Source organism: Thamnophis sirtalis, unplaced genomic scaffold (assembly GCF_051295495.1).
Source record: "Thamnophis sirtalis isolate CommonGarterSnake01/CBP01778 unplaced genomic scaffold, rThaSir2_p1.2 scaffold_15, whole genome shotgun sequence".
Lineage (NCBI taxonomy): Eukaryota > Metazoa > Chordata > Lepidosauria > Squamata > Natricidae > Thamnophis > Thamnophis sirtalis.
In genome coordinates, this window is record NW_028261395.1 from 37,099,728 (window position 1) to 37,111,607 (window position 11,880).

The window sequence follows — 11,880 nt, forward strand, 5'->3', positions numbered from 1 at the left end:
AATCGGCCATAAGAGGGAGCCAGAATGACTGTTAGCTCTCTGCTTTGTTAGATGCTGGGCTGATCTGATCTGAGTGTTTTGGAAGCTGGCTGTTAGAAAGGGCCGTGAGCTATTGTAAGTTTTGCAACTGCTAGCAAACTTTGAGTACTGAACTGATTATATGATACTGAACTATGTTATTTGGATTATCCCTTAACTGAAAGACATTCATGACTGACTGTCTTATCCGTGTATGACTTGGACTGTTTGATGGACTCTGATACCTCTATTTCCACGAAAGTAAAAGCCTATTTAAACTGCAGTGTCTCTGTATGCTGGTTTGTGTGTTCTCCAACACAACTCTCACAAACGCTTCTCTGAAAGCACTCGATCTCCCAACGGGGACCTTACCTAACAAACTGTCTCACTAATAAGGTGCAGCTATTCCCTTAACAACCGTGGCAAGAAAGGTCGTAAACATGGGGTGAAGTCCACTTAGCCAATGTCTCCTTTAGCAACGGTGAGTTTTGGGCACAATTGTGGCCGCAAACCGAAGACTCTCTCTATTGAAAAGGCTAAGCGGGTTAAGTCTGTCTGGGGAGGTTAGCCGGACTGATTTTTTGGTCATGAGGGAGCATCTTGTTTTGAAAATATTAAATCTTTTCTCTAGGAAGATTTACCTGCAAGGGCAGAGCACCTGGAGTTTTGTTTTTACAGATAACAATTTTGCTGTGTGAATTTTTCTCCCTTTTTTCTTTTTTTTCGCAGGTGAGATTTGGCACCCCGCCTGTTTTCCTGCCGATAGCATTGGAGAGTTATGAGCGCAGGAATTAACAGACAATTACGGTATGAACTATAAGATTCCCAAATATTATATTAAAGGTAAAGGTTCCCCTCGCACATATGTGCTAGTCGTTCCCGGCGGTGCTCAACTCCGTTTCAAAGCCGAAGAGCCAGCACTGTCCGAAGACGTCTCCGTGGCCATGTGGCCGACATGACTCAATGCCGAAGGCACACGGAACGCTGTTCCCTTCCCAACAAAGGTGGCCCCTATTATTCTACTTGCATTTTTTACGTGCTTTTGAACTGCTCGGTTGGCAGAAGCTGGGACAAGTCACGGGAGCTCCCTCCGTTATGTGGCACTAGGGATTCGAACCGCCAATTTTTCTGATCGAGAAGCTCAGCGTCTTAGCCACTGAGCCACCGCCTCCCTTGCAAGGAAAGGAATTAAAAGAGACATCAAACAGGCACTCTGGGCCCCGTGAATGCCGTTCGAGACCTTTCTTGTTTACCGAATAATCGAGCAAAACCAGGGCTTAAAGAAAGAACAAAGCCAGCAAGAGACATCAAGTACAGATTCTAAAGATTTTTTTTTATTTCTTACAAAAAAAAAAGAACCAAAAATTCAAAACCCACAACCTTTGGTATCTTAAAATAATCACAATCAGGGTTTTTTTTTTTTTTTTTTTTGCAAATCACCAGAAAAATCTTGTTCAGTCTCTCTAGAATTTAAAAGAAAGAAAGAAAAAAAACAAAAACAGGTCACGGCAACAAACTTGGGGAAAGTCTAAATCAGGAGCCTCTCCCCCCCAACCCCACCCCCAATAAAAATTCACTAAAGTTGCTGTTAAGTTATACGCCGTCTTCAGAGAAAAGGTGTGAGAACTCAAGTGTTAAGATGAAAAGTCACAATGAAAGCACAGGTACATTCTAAGTTGGCTGTTCTTCGGCCCGAAACGGTGAACAGAATGCCTGAAAACCCGCCAACAATAAGTTAAGAAATGAGACGAACGCTCAGTTTAAGGGTTGGGAGGGGGAGAGAAATCCCCCCCCCACATCTTTTAAACCAAAAGTTAAGCAAGAACATTCAAACCCAAGGAGCCTGCGCTGATTAAAGGCCTCCCTTATCGCTGAACATCAACATTAAAAAAATCCTTAATGCACATTTCTTTTTCAAGTATTTTTCAACAAAGAACAAAATGTTAAGGAAAGCCAATGGAACTAAGAAGCGATAGAGGGGGGGGGGAAGTCTTTGGGGGTCATGGGGGGGGGGATAGAGACATAGCCAGGACACCCAGGGTTGTCACTGCCAATGGTTGTGTTCCATTTGCACCTCCTGTGCAGGAAGAGGCACACACATACACACAAAGGATGTTGTTTTATGGGGCTTTCTTGGATCAAAGACCCAAGATGGGAGCCGAGTCATTTATTGGCTCAAAAAGCAACTGATTCTTGGGACCCCTGATGTGTTGTTTTGGGGGGGGGGGACTGTTCCATCTTCTTTTTGTTTTTGCTAGGCTGCTCTTTGAAAAATGCACCTGCAAACACACAAACACACACATTCATTCCGCAGGCATCATCTCTTTTTAACTGCTTCGAACGATGAAAGCAAATTGCTCACCGATTTCCACAGAAAGTTTTGGAATACAAAGGGAGGGAGAGGGGGGGGAGTATCTTAAGGGTATCCGCAGTGCTTATTTCCAATAATTCCCTGCTGGGGTTATTGATATTGGCAAGGAGGGGAAGGTTTCAAGAGGGGTTGTGTAGCCTTTCAATCCCTCTTTAAAAAAAAATATTTTTTTTCTGAATAACTGAATAGGCAGCAGCCAAAGTTGAGGGGAAAAGCCAAAGGGGACCAGAAAAAAAAAGAGATTCCAGTAAATATGCACATATTATGCCAGGTGGCTCTGTCCCACTGCCTTCCCATGCTGTTCTGTTCTCTTGGTTTCTGCCACTTTAGCACACAGCCGCTCCAACTGACTCCTTGCCTTGTTTTTAAACGGGTTTTTCAGGTCAGAGGAGAGGCAGTTCCACGCCTGACCGAAGGCCCAGGATTCTGCCCCTGTGTCAATTCCAGTTGTGCTGGGTAATCCTGGCGCTTCCCTGTCTCTGCTCTTCAGCTGAATAGCTAAGGAGAGAGAGAGACAGTGAGGGGGGGGGGGCTAGAGAGAGAGACGGAGACATAGAGAAAGAAAGACAGAAACACACACACACACAAAGAAAGAGACCGAGACGGAGACAGAGAGAGAGAGAGAGAGAGAGAGAGGAAGAAAGAGAGATAAAGATGGAAAGAAACAGAGACAGAGACATAGAGAGAGAAAGAGAGAGAGACAGAGAGAGAGAGAGAAAGAGATGGAGAAAGATGGAAAGAAACAGAGACAGAGACATAGAGAGAGAAAAAGAGAAAGAGAGAGAGAGAGAGAGAAAGAGAGATGAAGAGAGAGAGGCATATATGTACAGAGAAAAAGAGAGACAGACACAAAGAGAGAAAGAGATGGAGAGACAGAGACAGAGATGGACACACACACACACACACACACACACACACACACACACAGAGATGGACACACACAGAGAGACAGACAGACACAGAGAAACAGAGACACACAGAGAGACGCAAGCTAAGAACGTCTGATTTTTACTCCGCATAAAGCTACACTTTGGGGGTACAGTCAGATCACGCGTGACAAGCATCCCCCCCCCAAAAAAGCATTCCCCCCCCTACTCCTTCATTTCAGGGTTACTCGTAAACAGTGAGGCCCCTGCTTAACCCTTGGAGTGTCAGCCCCGGCACCCCTACGCCAGCTTCCCCATCAATCACACTGCCCATCAACCCTTTTTTTTCCAAACAGCACCCCAACACAACACCCCTGCATCCTTTTGGTAGAAGAACTTTTATTTTTCACTGGCCTTTTTATCAGCCTCCCCCCCCTCCTCCTCGAGAGCTTATCTTCCAAAAAGGCAAACGACTAAGTAGACTGGTGCACAGGTGTGCAAACACACACACACACACACACACACACACACACACACAACCAGCACAAAGGCTGGCTTCTTCCGAAGATGTCCTCGGCTCCTACAGATGTGCCCTGCTTCCAGGGCTGATGTCAGAGAGAAGAAGCTGACACACAAACGCACACACACACACCCCCCGAGGAAACCGGGACCCTGCTTTGGCCGTCAAGCCGACCCTTAGACCTTGCTTCGGAAGAGAGGCTTGGCCCCGGGGCCGCAGTACTCGTTGTAAATGAGCTTGAAGAGGAAGAGGTGGAAGAGGGTGATGAGGGAGGCCACGCTGAACCAGAAGAGGAAGGGGAGGCCCGGGTAGCGCTTGGCCATGTGCTCTTCGTGGGCCAGGATGGCCTTGAGGTGGAGGGTGTGGCGCAGGTCCTGAAGGTGTACCAGGTCGGTGGAGATGTACAGCAGCGGCGTGATGGGCTGCGTCACCATGACGGGGAAGGTGTGGCCGTGCACCTGGGAGGTCAGCTCCACGGGATCGTTGGAGCAACCGCCCTCGCAGGCGTACAGCTTCACCGGCTTGTCCTGGAACTTGACCGAGACGTGGAGGAAGGGCTTCCCGTCGGCGTCCAGCAGCACGGCCAAGTTGATCAGGTCCTTGTTGTAATGGATCCCCCGCAGAGAGTAGCTGTTCTGGAGGACCTCGGGGTCCGACTGGAACTGCAGGTGGTTCTCGGTGAACTGCAGCCCGCCAAAGCTGAGCACCATCCCCTGCATGAGGCCGTGAGCCCCGGCCGCCACCAGGCCTTTGCAGCCGCGCTTCTGCAGCGTCAGCTTCCACAGGTTGGAGAGCTGCAAGACCTGCAGGACGGTGGACAGCTGCCCGGGCCACAGGTTCTCGGCGTGCATGGTGGCGTGGCCGCTGAAGCAGTGGTCGGCGTAGTTCAAAGTGGCTTCCATTTTCTCCTCCTCCTCGGGGCTGATGTGGGGGTCCAGGAGGGGAGCCGGGGTGGTGGACAGGACGAAGTAGAGCGTCAGGTTGACGGTGTCGCTGGAGGGGGTGTGAGCGTCGGTAATCTTGCGCATTTCCACACCTGAAAGGCAAAAAGATTGCTCAGTGTTTTTAAGAGCTCTGTCTTCCCCCGGGAATAAAGAAGCCTTGGATAATAAGATAATAAGTCTTGGGCTAAAGCAGTGTTTCTCAACCTTGACGACTTTAAGTCCCGTGGACTTCAACTCCCAGAATCCCCCAGCCAGCACAGCTGGCTGGGGGATTCTGGGAGTTGAAGTCCACAGGACTTAAAGTCGCCAAGGTTGAGAAACACTGGGCTAAAGGTAAAGATTCCCCTCACACATCTGTGCTAGTTGTTCCTGATTCTAGGTGTGTGTGTGCTCATCTCCGTTTCAAAGCCGAAGAGCCAGCGCTGTCCGAAGACGTCTCCGTGGCCATGTGGCCGGCATGACTCAATGCCAAAGGCTGTGACCTTCTCACCAAAGATGGCCCCTATTATTCTACTTGCATTTTTTACCTGCTTTCAAACTGCTGGGTTTGGCAGAAGCTGGGAGCTCACTCCGTTATGCGGTGCTAGAGATTAGAACCACCAAACTGCCAATCTTTCTGATTGATAAGCTCGGCATCTTGGCCACTGAGTCCCATTAAGTTTTGGATAATACGATAATAAAAGCTCCACCATTAAATTCTCACAGTACAGTTACCTAGCAAGGACTTTCCCTACCTTCTCCAAGGAGTGAGAAACTTTCCCATGACCTGTACCAGTTAGGTCCTCGCCTTACAACAAGTTTGTTTAGCGGCCGTTCAGAGTTAAGAACGGCGCTGAAAAAAAAGTGAAATGTGACCATTTTCCACCTTCAAGATGATTGCAGCCTTCCTGTGGGTCCCTTGATCAAACGGAAGGTCCTTGGGAACTGGCTCATGTTTATGACGGTTGCAGGGTCCCGTGTGTGTGTGTGCGTGTGTGCGTGTGTGTGTGTGTTGGGGAAGGTGTCACACGATCTCCTTTGGCGACCTCCGGATAAGCGAAGTCAAAAGCCAGATTCACTTAACGACGTGTGTTGCCAACTTAATCGCTGCAGTGATTCACTTAACAGTCATGGCAAGAAAGGGTGTCAAACAGGGCAAAACTCACTTAACAGCTATCTCACTGAGGAGCAGAAATTTTAGCTCAGTTGTACATGTCAGCCGAAGGCTATTCCCCGCTTGCTCAGGCCTTTACAACCATCATCGTATTTTTCCATGAGTAATTCTGGTTATAAAATAGTCTGTCCCAACATTCTACATTCTGGCCCTGGAGAGGCAGGCCTTCCGGGTGGATAAAAATAGATGATTTAAAAAAAAACAATAATTTTAAAGGTAAGTTTTCTATTTAAGATACATTAATCATTTCATTTATTCAGCATGAAATGGAGCTTTGTTATGCAGCATGAGGCTGTATATCAGTGGTCACCAACCAGTGGTTCCTGAGAAAATTTTGCAGAAAAACTATCTGTATTTTCATATTGCACTATTTACCTTTTTTTAAAAATTCAGATTGGTGGTCCGTGGGATTTAAAATTATGAATTTAGTGGTCCCTGCAGTCCAAATGGTTGGTGACCCCTGCAAGGTTTAAATTTTTGGTAAACTCATTCCATGGACTCAAGGCCTGCAAGCTGAGATGACACGCCCTGCACTGAGGCATTCGTACAATTTCACTGCAGGGATGGCAGTTTTTGCTCTTTAAAAATTATGATTTAGATCGAGTTGATTTAAATCAAGCTTTTTTTTTTTTTTACTAGTGATTTAAATCGTGATTTAAATCAACTTGATTTAAATCAAATCCACCCCGCAGGCCTTTTGAACTGATCCTGACTTCCTGAACACAGGATGTTCCTCCAGCCTGTACCAATTTCCCAGGAACACAAACAGAAGACACCATCGTCCAGACACAACTTGGAGGGAGAAAATGTCCAGATTTCTACCCCTCGGAAACAAAAATCTGTTTCCCACTGCTCCCACAACTGCTAAGGCACGCAGAGCTTGTGATTTTTGCAGAAAGAGAAGCAGTGTGGAATTAAGGAGAAATTTCGTTGACAATTAACCAGTGGAACAGCTTGCCACCAGAAGTTGTGGATGCTCCATCATTGGGGTTTTTTTAAAGAAGAGATTGGACAGTCACTTGTCTGGAATGGTATAGGGTCTCCTGCTCGAGCAAGGGGTTGGACTAAAAGATCTCCAAGGTCCCTTCCAGCTCTAGGCTGGTTAAGTAGCAATAGCAATAGCAGTTAGACTTATATACCGCTTCATAGGGCTTTCAGCCCTCTCTAAGCGGTTTACAGTCAGCATATTGCCCCCAACAATCCGGGCCCTCATTTTACCCACCTCGGAAAGATGGAAGGCTGAGTCAACTTTGAGCCGGTGAGATTTGAACAGCCGAACTGCAGAACTGCAGTCAGCTGAAGTAGCCTGCAGTGCTGCACTCTAACCACTGCGCCACCTCGGCTCTAAGTCCCAGAGGTGCTTTTTCAAAAGGCAAACTGGACTTTTCATTTCTCCTTGAAAATGTTTCGCTTCTCACGCAAGAAGCTTCTTCGCTCCTTCTTCAGAACCAAAGAAACTTCTTGGATGAGAAGCGAAACGTTTTCAAGAAAAACCAAGAAAGTCCAATTGCTTTTTGAAGGGGAAAAAAAAAAACCCTTTGGGAACAACCGTGACCTGGTCTTCTTACTTGAGCTCAATTCTCCAGCTCTATTCTAATTTGATTTCAGACAATTACAGGTTTTGGGGTAGATTTCAGCCCCCTCTACAGCCCCAAGCAAGCTTGTAGGACCACTGGAGCAGGGGTCTCCAACTTTGGCCACTTTTAAGACTTGCGGAGATTGGAGCTGGCTAAAGAATACTGGGAGTTGAAGGTCCACAAGTCTTAAAAGCAGCCAAGGTTGGAGATCCCTGTGCCAGAGGAAAACTTATCTTGCTCTGAAACTGCCATCTTTGTGGCACCTGGTTGGTACCAAGTACCAAAAGGCACATTTCTCAGAACACCTCACTCAACGGCACCGTCCAAATCCAAAGCTGGCAGTGCCCAACACCGAGGCTGCCCTGTGGCTGGTCACTCACTCGCAGAGTCCAAGCCCCGCACCTGAGATGAACAGCTGGTCCCATGCCCGTCGGTGTTCCTGGACCAGCTCCTCGGTCCGCAGGGGCAGCACCTCCATCATCTCCTTCTTGGCTGCTTCCCGCAGCCGCCCGAAGGTCTCGTCCAGCTGGGCGGCCTCGATGGGCTCCGAGCTGAGCACCACGGACACCAGCGTCTCCTCGAAGCGCGACTTCGGCGCCACCTGCACCCGGCTGACCAGCTTCTTGGCCGCCACCACGACCAGCACCAACTTCTCTCCGGCCGGCTGCAGCGCCCGGCCCGAGGACAGGAAGAACTGCCGGTCGCCCGCTTTCTCCAGGCTGGTGACGAAAGAACGGCCGGAGGAGGATGAGGAAGAGGACGAGGAAGACGGACCGGTCACTTCCAAAGCCACCAACCGGTCGGTGGGGTTGTCCACGCTCAGGCGCTGCAAATAGAGATGGGGGCGTCCCCGGTGGGCCAGCAGCTCCTCCCGGACGGTCACGCAAGCCCCTCCGGGACCCCCGGGCTGGATGCAGCGGACTCTCCGGAAGGCCCCTTCCTTGGGCAGCAGGGCGGACGCCCCTGCCTCGCTCTCAGCCCCAGCCGGGCCCCGCAGCTGGGCCAAGGGCCCGTAGTCGGTGGGCCAAGCCGGTCCCCCCATAGGGGCCACCCAGAGGCGGTTGGCCTGGGCATCCAGCAGCAGGTGCCCGTTGCCCACCAGCCCTGGGGGAGTCTGGCCGGGGCCTTCCCCCAGCAGCCGGGCGTCTCCCTTCCGCCAGGCGCGGGTCTCGGCCTGCAGGCACAGCCCCGCGGCGGCCCCCGAGGCTCCCCCGGGCCGCAGGCGGAGCAGCAGGCGAGGCCAGGCGCCGCCCAGGTACCAGGAGGCGACTAGCAGGAAGGCCAGCAGGGCCAGCAGCCGACGCGCCCAGCTGCTGGACAGCAGCCCCGGCAGGCCCTTCAGCCGCTGCTGCAGCCACATCGGGGCGGCCGCGCTAGCTCATGGCCCCCACTCTGTCGGCGTCGGCGGCTACGCGAGTCCCCGGCGTCGGCGCGGCCTACTCGCCGGGCCTTCCGCCTCTCCTTCTTCCGCCGCCGCTGCTTCTGCTTCTTCTGGGGCGGTCCCGGGCGGGGCGTTGGCGGCTCCTCCTCCTCCTCCTCCTCCCGCGGTTCTTTTTGCGGGCTCGGAGCGTCCCGTGGGCGAAAGGGGTCCCCTGGCGGCGGAGAGGCGGCCTCTGAGCATCCGCAGAGCGCCCCCGCTGGAAGGAGAGGGAGATGGCCGGAAAGAGCCTCTGGGCATAGGCAGAGCGCGCCTCTCCGCCCAGGTCTCTGAGCCTGTGCAGAGGGCTTCTCTTGAAGGGCTGCGTCTAGGCACGGGGTCTCTGAGCCTGTGCAGAGGGCTCTTTACTGGCAGCAAAATATCCCTGAGTCTCTGCAGAGGGCTTCCCTTCTCCCGAGGCTTTCCTTGGAGTCACAGGGTCTCTGAGCCTGTGCAGAGGGCTCTTTACTGGCAGCAAAATATCCCTGAGCCTGTGCAGAGGGCTTCCCTTCTCCCAAGGTTTTCCTTGGAGTCACAGGGTCTCTGAGCCTGTGCAGAGGGCTCTTTACTGGCAGCAAAATATCCCTGAGCCTCTACAGAGGGCTTCCCTTCTCCCAAGGTTTTCCTTGGAGTCACAGGGTCTCTGAGCCTGTGCAGAGGGCTCTTTACTGGCAGCAAAATATCCCTGAGCCTCTACAGAGGGCTTCCCTTCTCCCAAGGTTTTCCTTGGAGTCACAGGGTCTCTGAGCCTGTGCAGAGGGCTCTTTACTGGCAGCAAAATATCCCTGAGTCTCTGCAGAGGGCTTCCCTTCTCCCGAGGCTTTCCTTGGAGTCACAGGGTCTCTGAGCCTGTGCAGAGGGCTCTTTACTGGCAGCAAAATATCCCTGAGTCTCTGCAGAGGGCTTCCCTTCTCCCGAGGCTTTCCTTGGAGTCACAGGGTCTCTGAGCCTGTGCAGAGGGCTCTTTACTGGCAGCAAAATATCCCTGAGTCTCTGCAGAGGGCTTCCCTTCTCCCGAGGCTTTCCTTGGAGTCACAGGGTCTCTGAGCCTGTGCAGAGGGCTCTTTACTGGCAGCAAAATATCCCTGAGTCTCTGCAGAGGGCTTCCCTTCTCCCGAGGCTTTCCTTGGAGTCACAGGGTCTCTGAGCCTGTGCAGAGGGCTCTTTACTGGCAGCAAAATATCCCTGAGTCTCTGCAGAGGGCTTCCCTTCTCCCGAGGCTTTCCTTGGAGTCACAGGGTCTCTGAGCCTGTGCAGAGGGCTCTTTACTGGCAGCAAAATATCCCTGAGCCTGTGCAGAGGGCTTCCCTTCTCCCAAGGCTTTCCTTGGAGTCACAGGGTCTCTGAGCCTGTGCAGAGGGCTCTTTACTGGCAGCAAAATATCCCTGAGCCTCTACAGAGGGCTTCCCTTCTCCCAAGGTTTTCCTTGGAGTCACAGGGTCTCTGAGCCTGTGCAGAGGGCTCTTTACTGGCAGCAAAATATCCCTGAGTCTCTGCAGAGGGCTTCCCTTCTCCCGAGGCTTTCCTTGGAGTCACAGGGTCTCTGAGCCTGTGCAGAGGGCTCTTTACTGGCAGCAAAATATCCCTGAGCCTGTGCAGAGGGCTTCCCTTCTCCCAAGGCTTTCCTTGGAGTCACAGGGTCTCTGAGCCTGTGCAGAGGGCTCTTTACTGGCAGCAAAATATCCCTGAGCCTCTACAGAGGGCTTCCCTTCTCCCAAGGTTTTCCTTGGAGTCACAGGGTCTCTGAGCCTGTGCAGAGGGCTCTTTACTGGCAGCAAAATATCCCTGAGTCTCTGCAGAGGGCTTCCCTTCTCCCGAGGCTTTCCTTGGAGTCACAGGGTCTCTGAGCCTGTGCAGAGGGCTCTTTACTGGCAGCAAAATATCCCTGAGTCTCTGCAGAGGGCTTCCCTTCTCCCAAGGCTTTCCTTGGAGTCACAGGGTCTCTGAGCCTGTGCAGAGGGCTCTTTACTGGCAGCAAAATATCCCTGAGTCTCTGCAGAGGGCTTCCCTTCTCCCGAGGCTTTCCTTGGAGTCACAGGGTCTCTGAGCCTGTGCAGAGGGCTCTTTACTGGCAGCAAAATATCCCTGAGTCTCTGCAGAGGGCTTCCCTTCTCCCGAGGCTTTCCTTGGAGTCACAGGGTCTCTGAGCCTGTGCAGAGGGCTCTTTACTGGCAGCAAAATATCCCTGAGTCTCTGCAGAGGGCTTCCCTTCTCCCGAGGCTTTCCTTGGAGTCACAGGGTCTCTGAGCCTGTGCAGAGGGCTCTTTACTGGCAGCAAAATATCCCTGAGTCTCTGCAGAGGGCTTCCCTTCTCCCGAGGCTTTCCTTGGAGTCACAGGGTCTCTGAGCCTGTGCAGAGGGCTCTTTACTGGCAGCAAAATATCCCTGAGCCTGTGCAGAGGGCTTCCCTTCTCCCAAGGCTTTCCTTGGAGTCACAGGGTCTCTGAGCCTGTGCAGAGGGCTCTTTACTGGCAGCAAAATATCCCTGAGCCTCTACAGAGGGCTTCCCTTCTCCCAAGGTTTTCCTTGGAGTCACAGGGTCTCTGAGCCTGTGCAGAGGGCTCTTTACTGGCAGCAAAATATCCCTGAGTCTCTGCAGAGGGCTTCCCTTCTCCCGAGGCTTTCCTTGGAGTCACAGGGTCTCTGAGCCTGTGCAGAGGGCTCTTTACTGGCAGCAAAATATCCCTGAGTCTCTGCAGAGGGCTTCCCTTCTCCCAAGGCTTTCCTTGGAGTCACAGGGTCTCTGAGCCTGTGCAGAGGGCTCTTTACTGGCAGCAAAATATCCCTGAGTCTCTGCAGAGGGCTTCCCTTCTCCCGAGGCTTTCCTTGGAGTCACAGGGTCTCTGAGCCTGTGCAGAGGGCTCTTTACTGGCAGCAAAATATCCCTGAGTCTCTGCAGAGGGCTTCCCTTCTCCCGAGGCTTTCCTTGGAGTCACAGGGTCTCTGAGCCTGTGCAGAGGGCTCTTTACTGGCAGCAAAATATCCCTGAGCCTCTACAGAGGGCTTCCCTTCTC

General features: G+C 51.9%; 1 protein-coding gene across 1 annotated transcript; it reads right to left on the reverse strand.

Annotated features, from left to right (window-relative positions):
- Positions 1-1,330: 1,330 nt before the first annotated feature.
- Positions 1,331-8,947, reverse strand: KIAA2013 (KIAA2013 ortholog). The gene is made up of 2 exons (XM_014060648.2): positions 7,852-8,947; positions 1,331-4,811 (listed from the first exon to the last, which is right to left on the reverse strand). The coding sequence occupies exons 1-2, from the start codon at positions 8,807-8,809 to the stop codon at positions 3,952-3,954; spliced, it is 1,818 nt and encodes a 605-aa protein (XP_013916123.1). The 5' UTR covers positions 8,810-8,947; the 3' UTR covers positions 1,331-3,951.
- Between the last annotated feature and the right edge of the window lie 2,933 nt (positions 8,948-11,880).

Excerpts from the sequence above, each read along its gene's own strand:
- KIAA2013 (XM_014060648.2), bottom strand. The coding sequence starts at position 8,809 with ATGTGGCTGCAGCAGCGGCTGAAGGGCCTGCCGGGGCTGCTGTCCAGC. Across the intron at positions 4,812-7,851 it reads GGACCAGCTGTTCATCTCAG|GTGTGGAAATGCGCAAGATT; the intron begins GTGCGGGGCTTG and ends TTTGCCTTTCAG.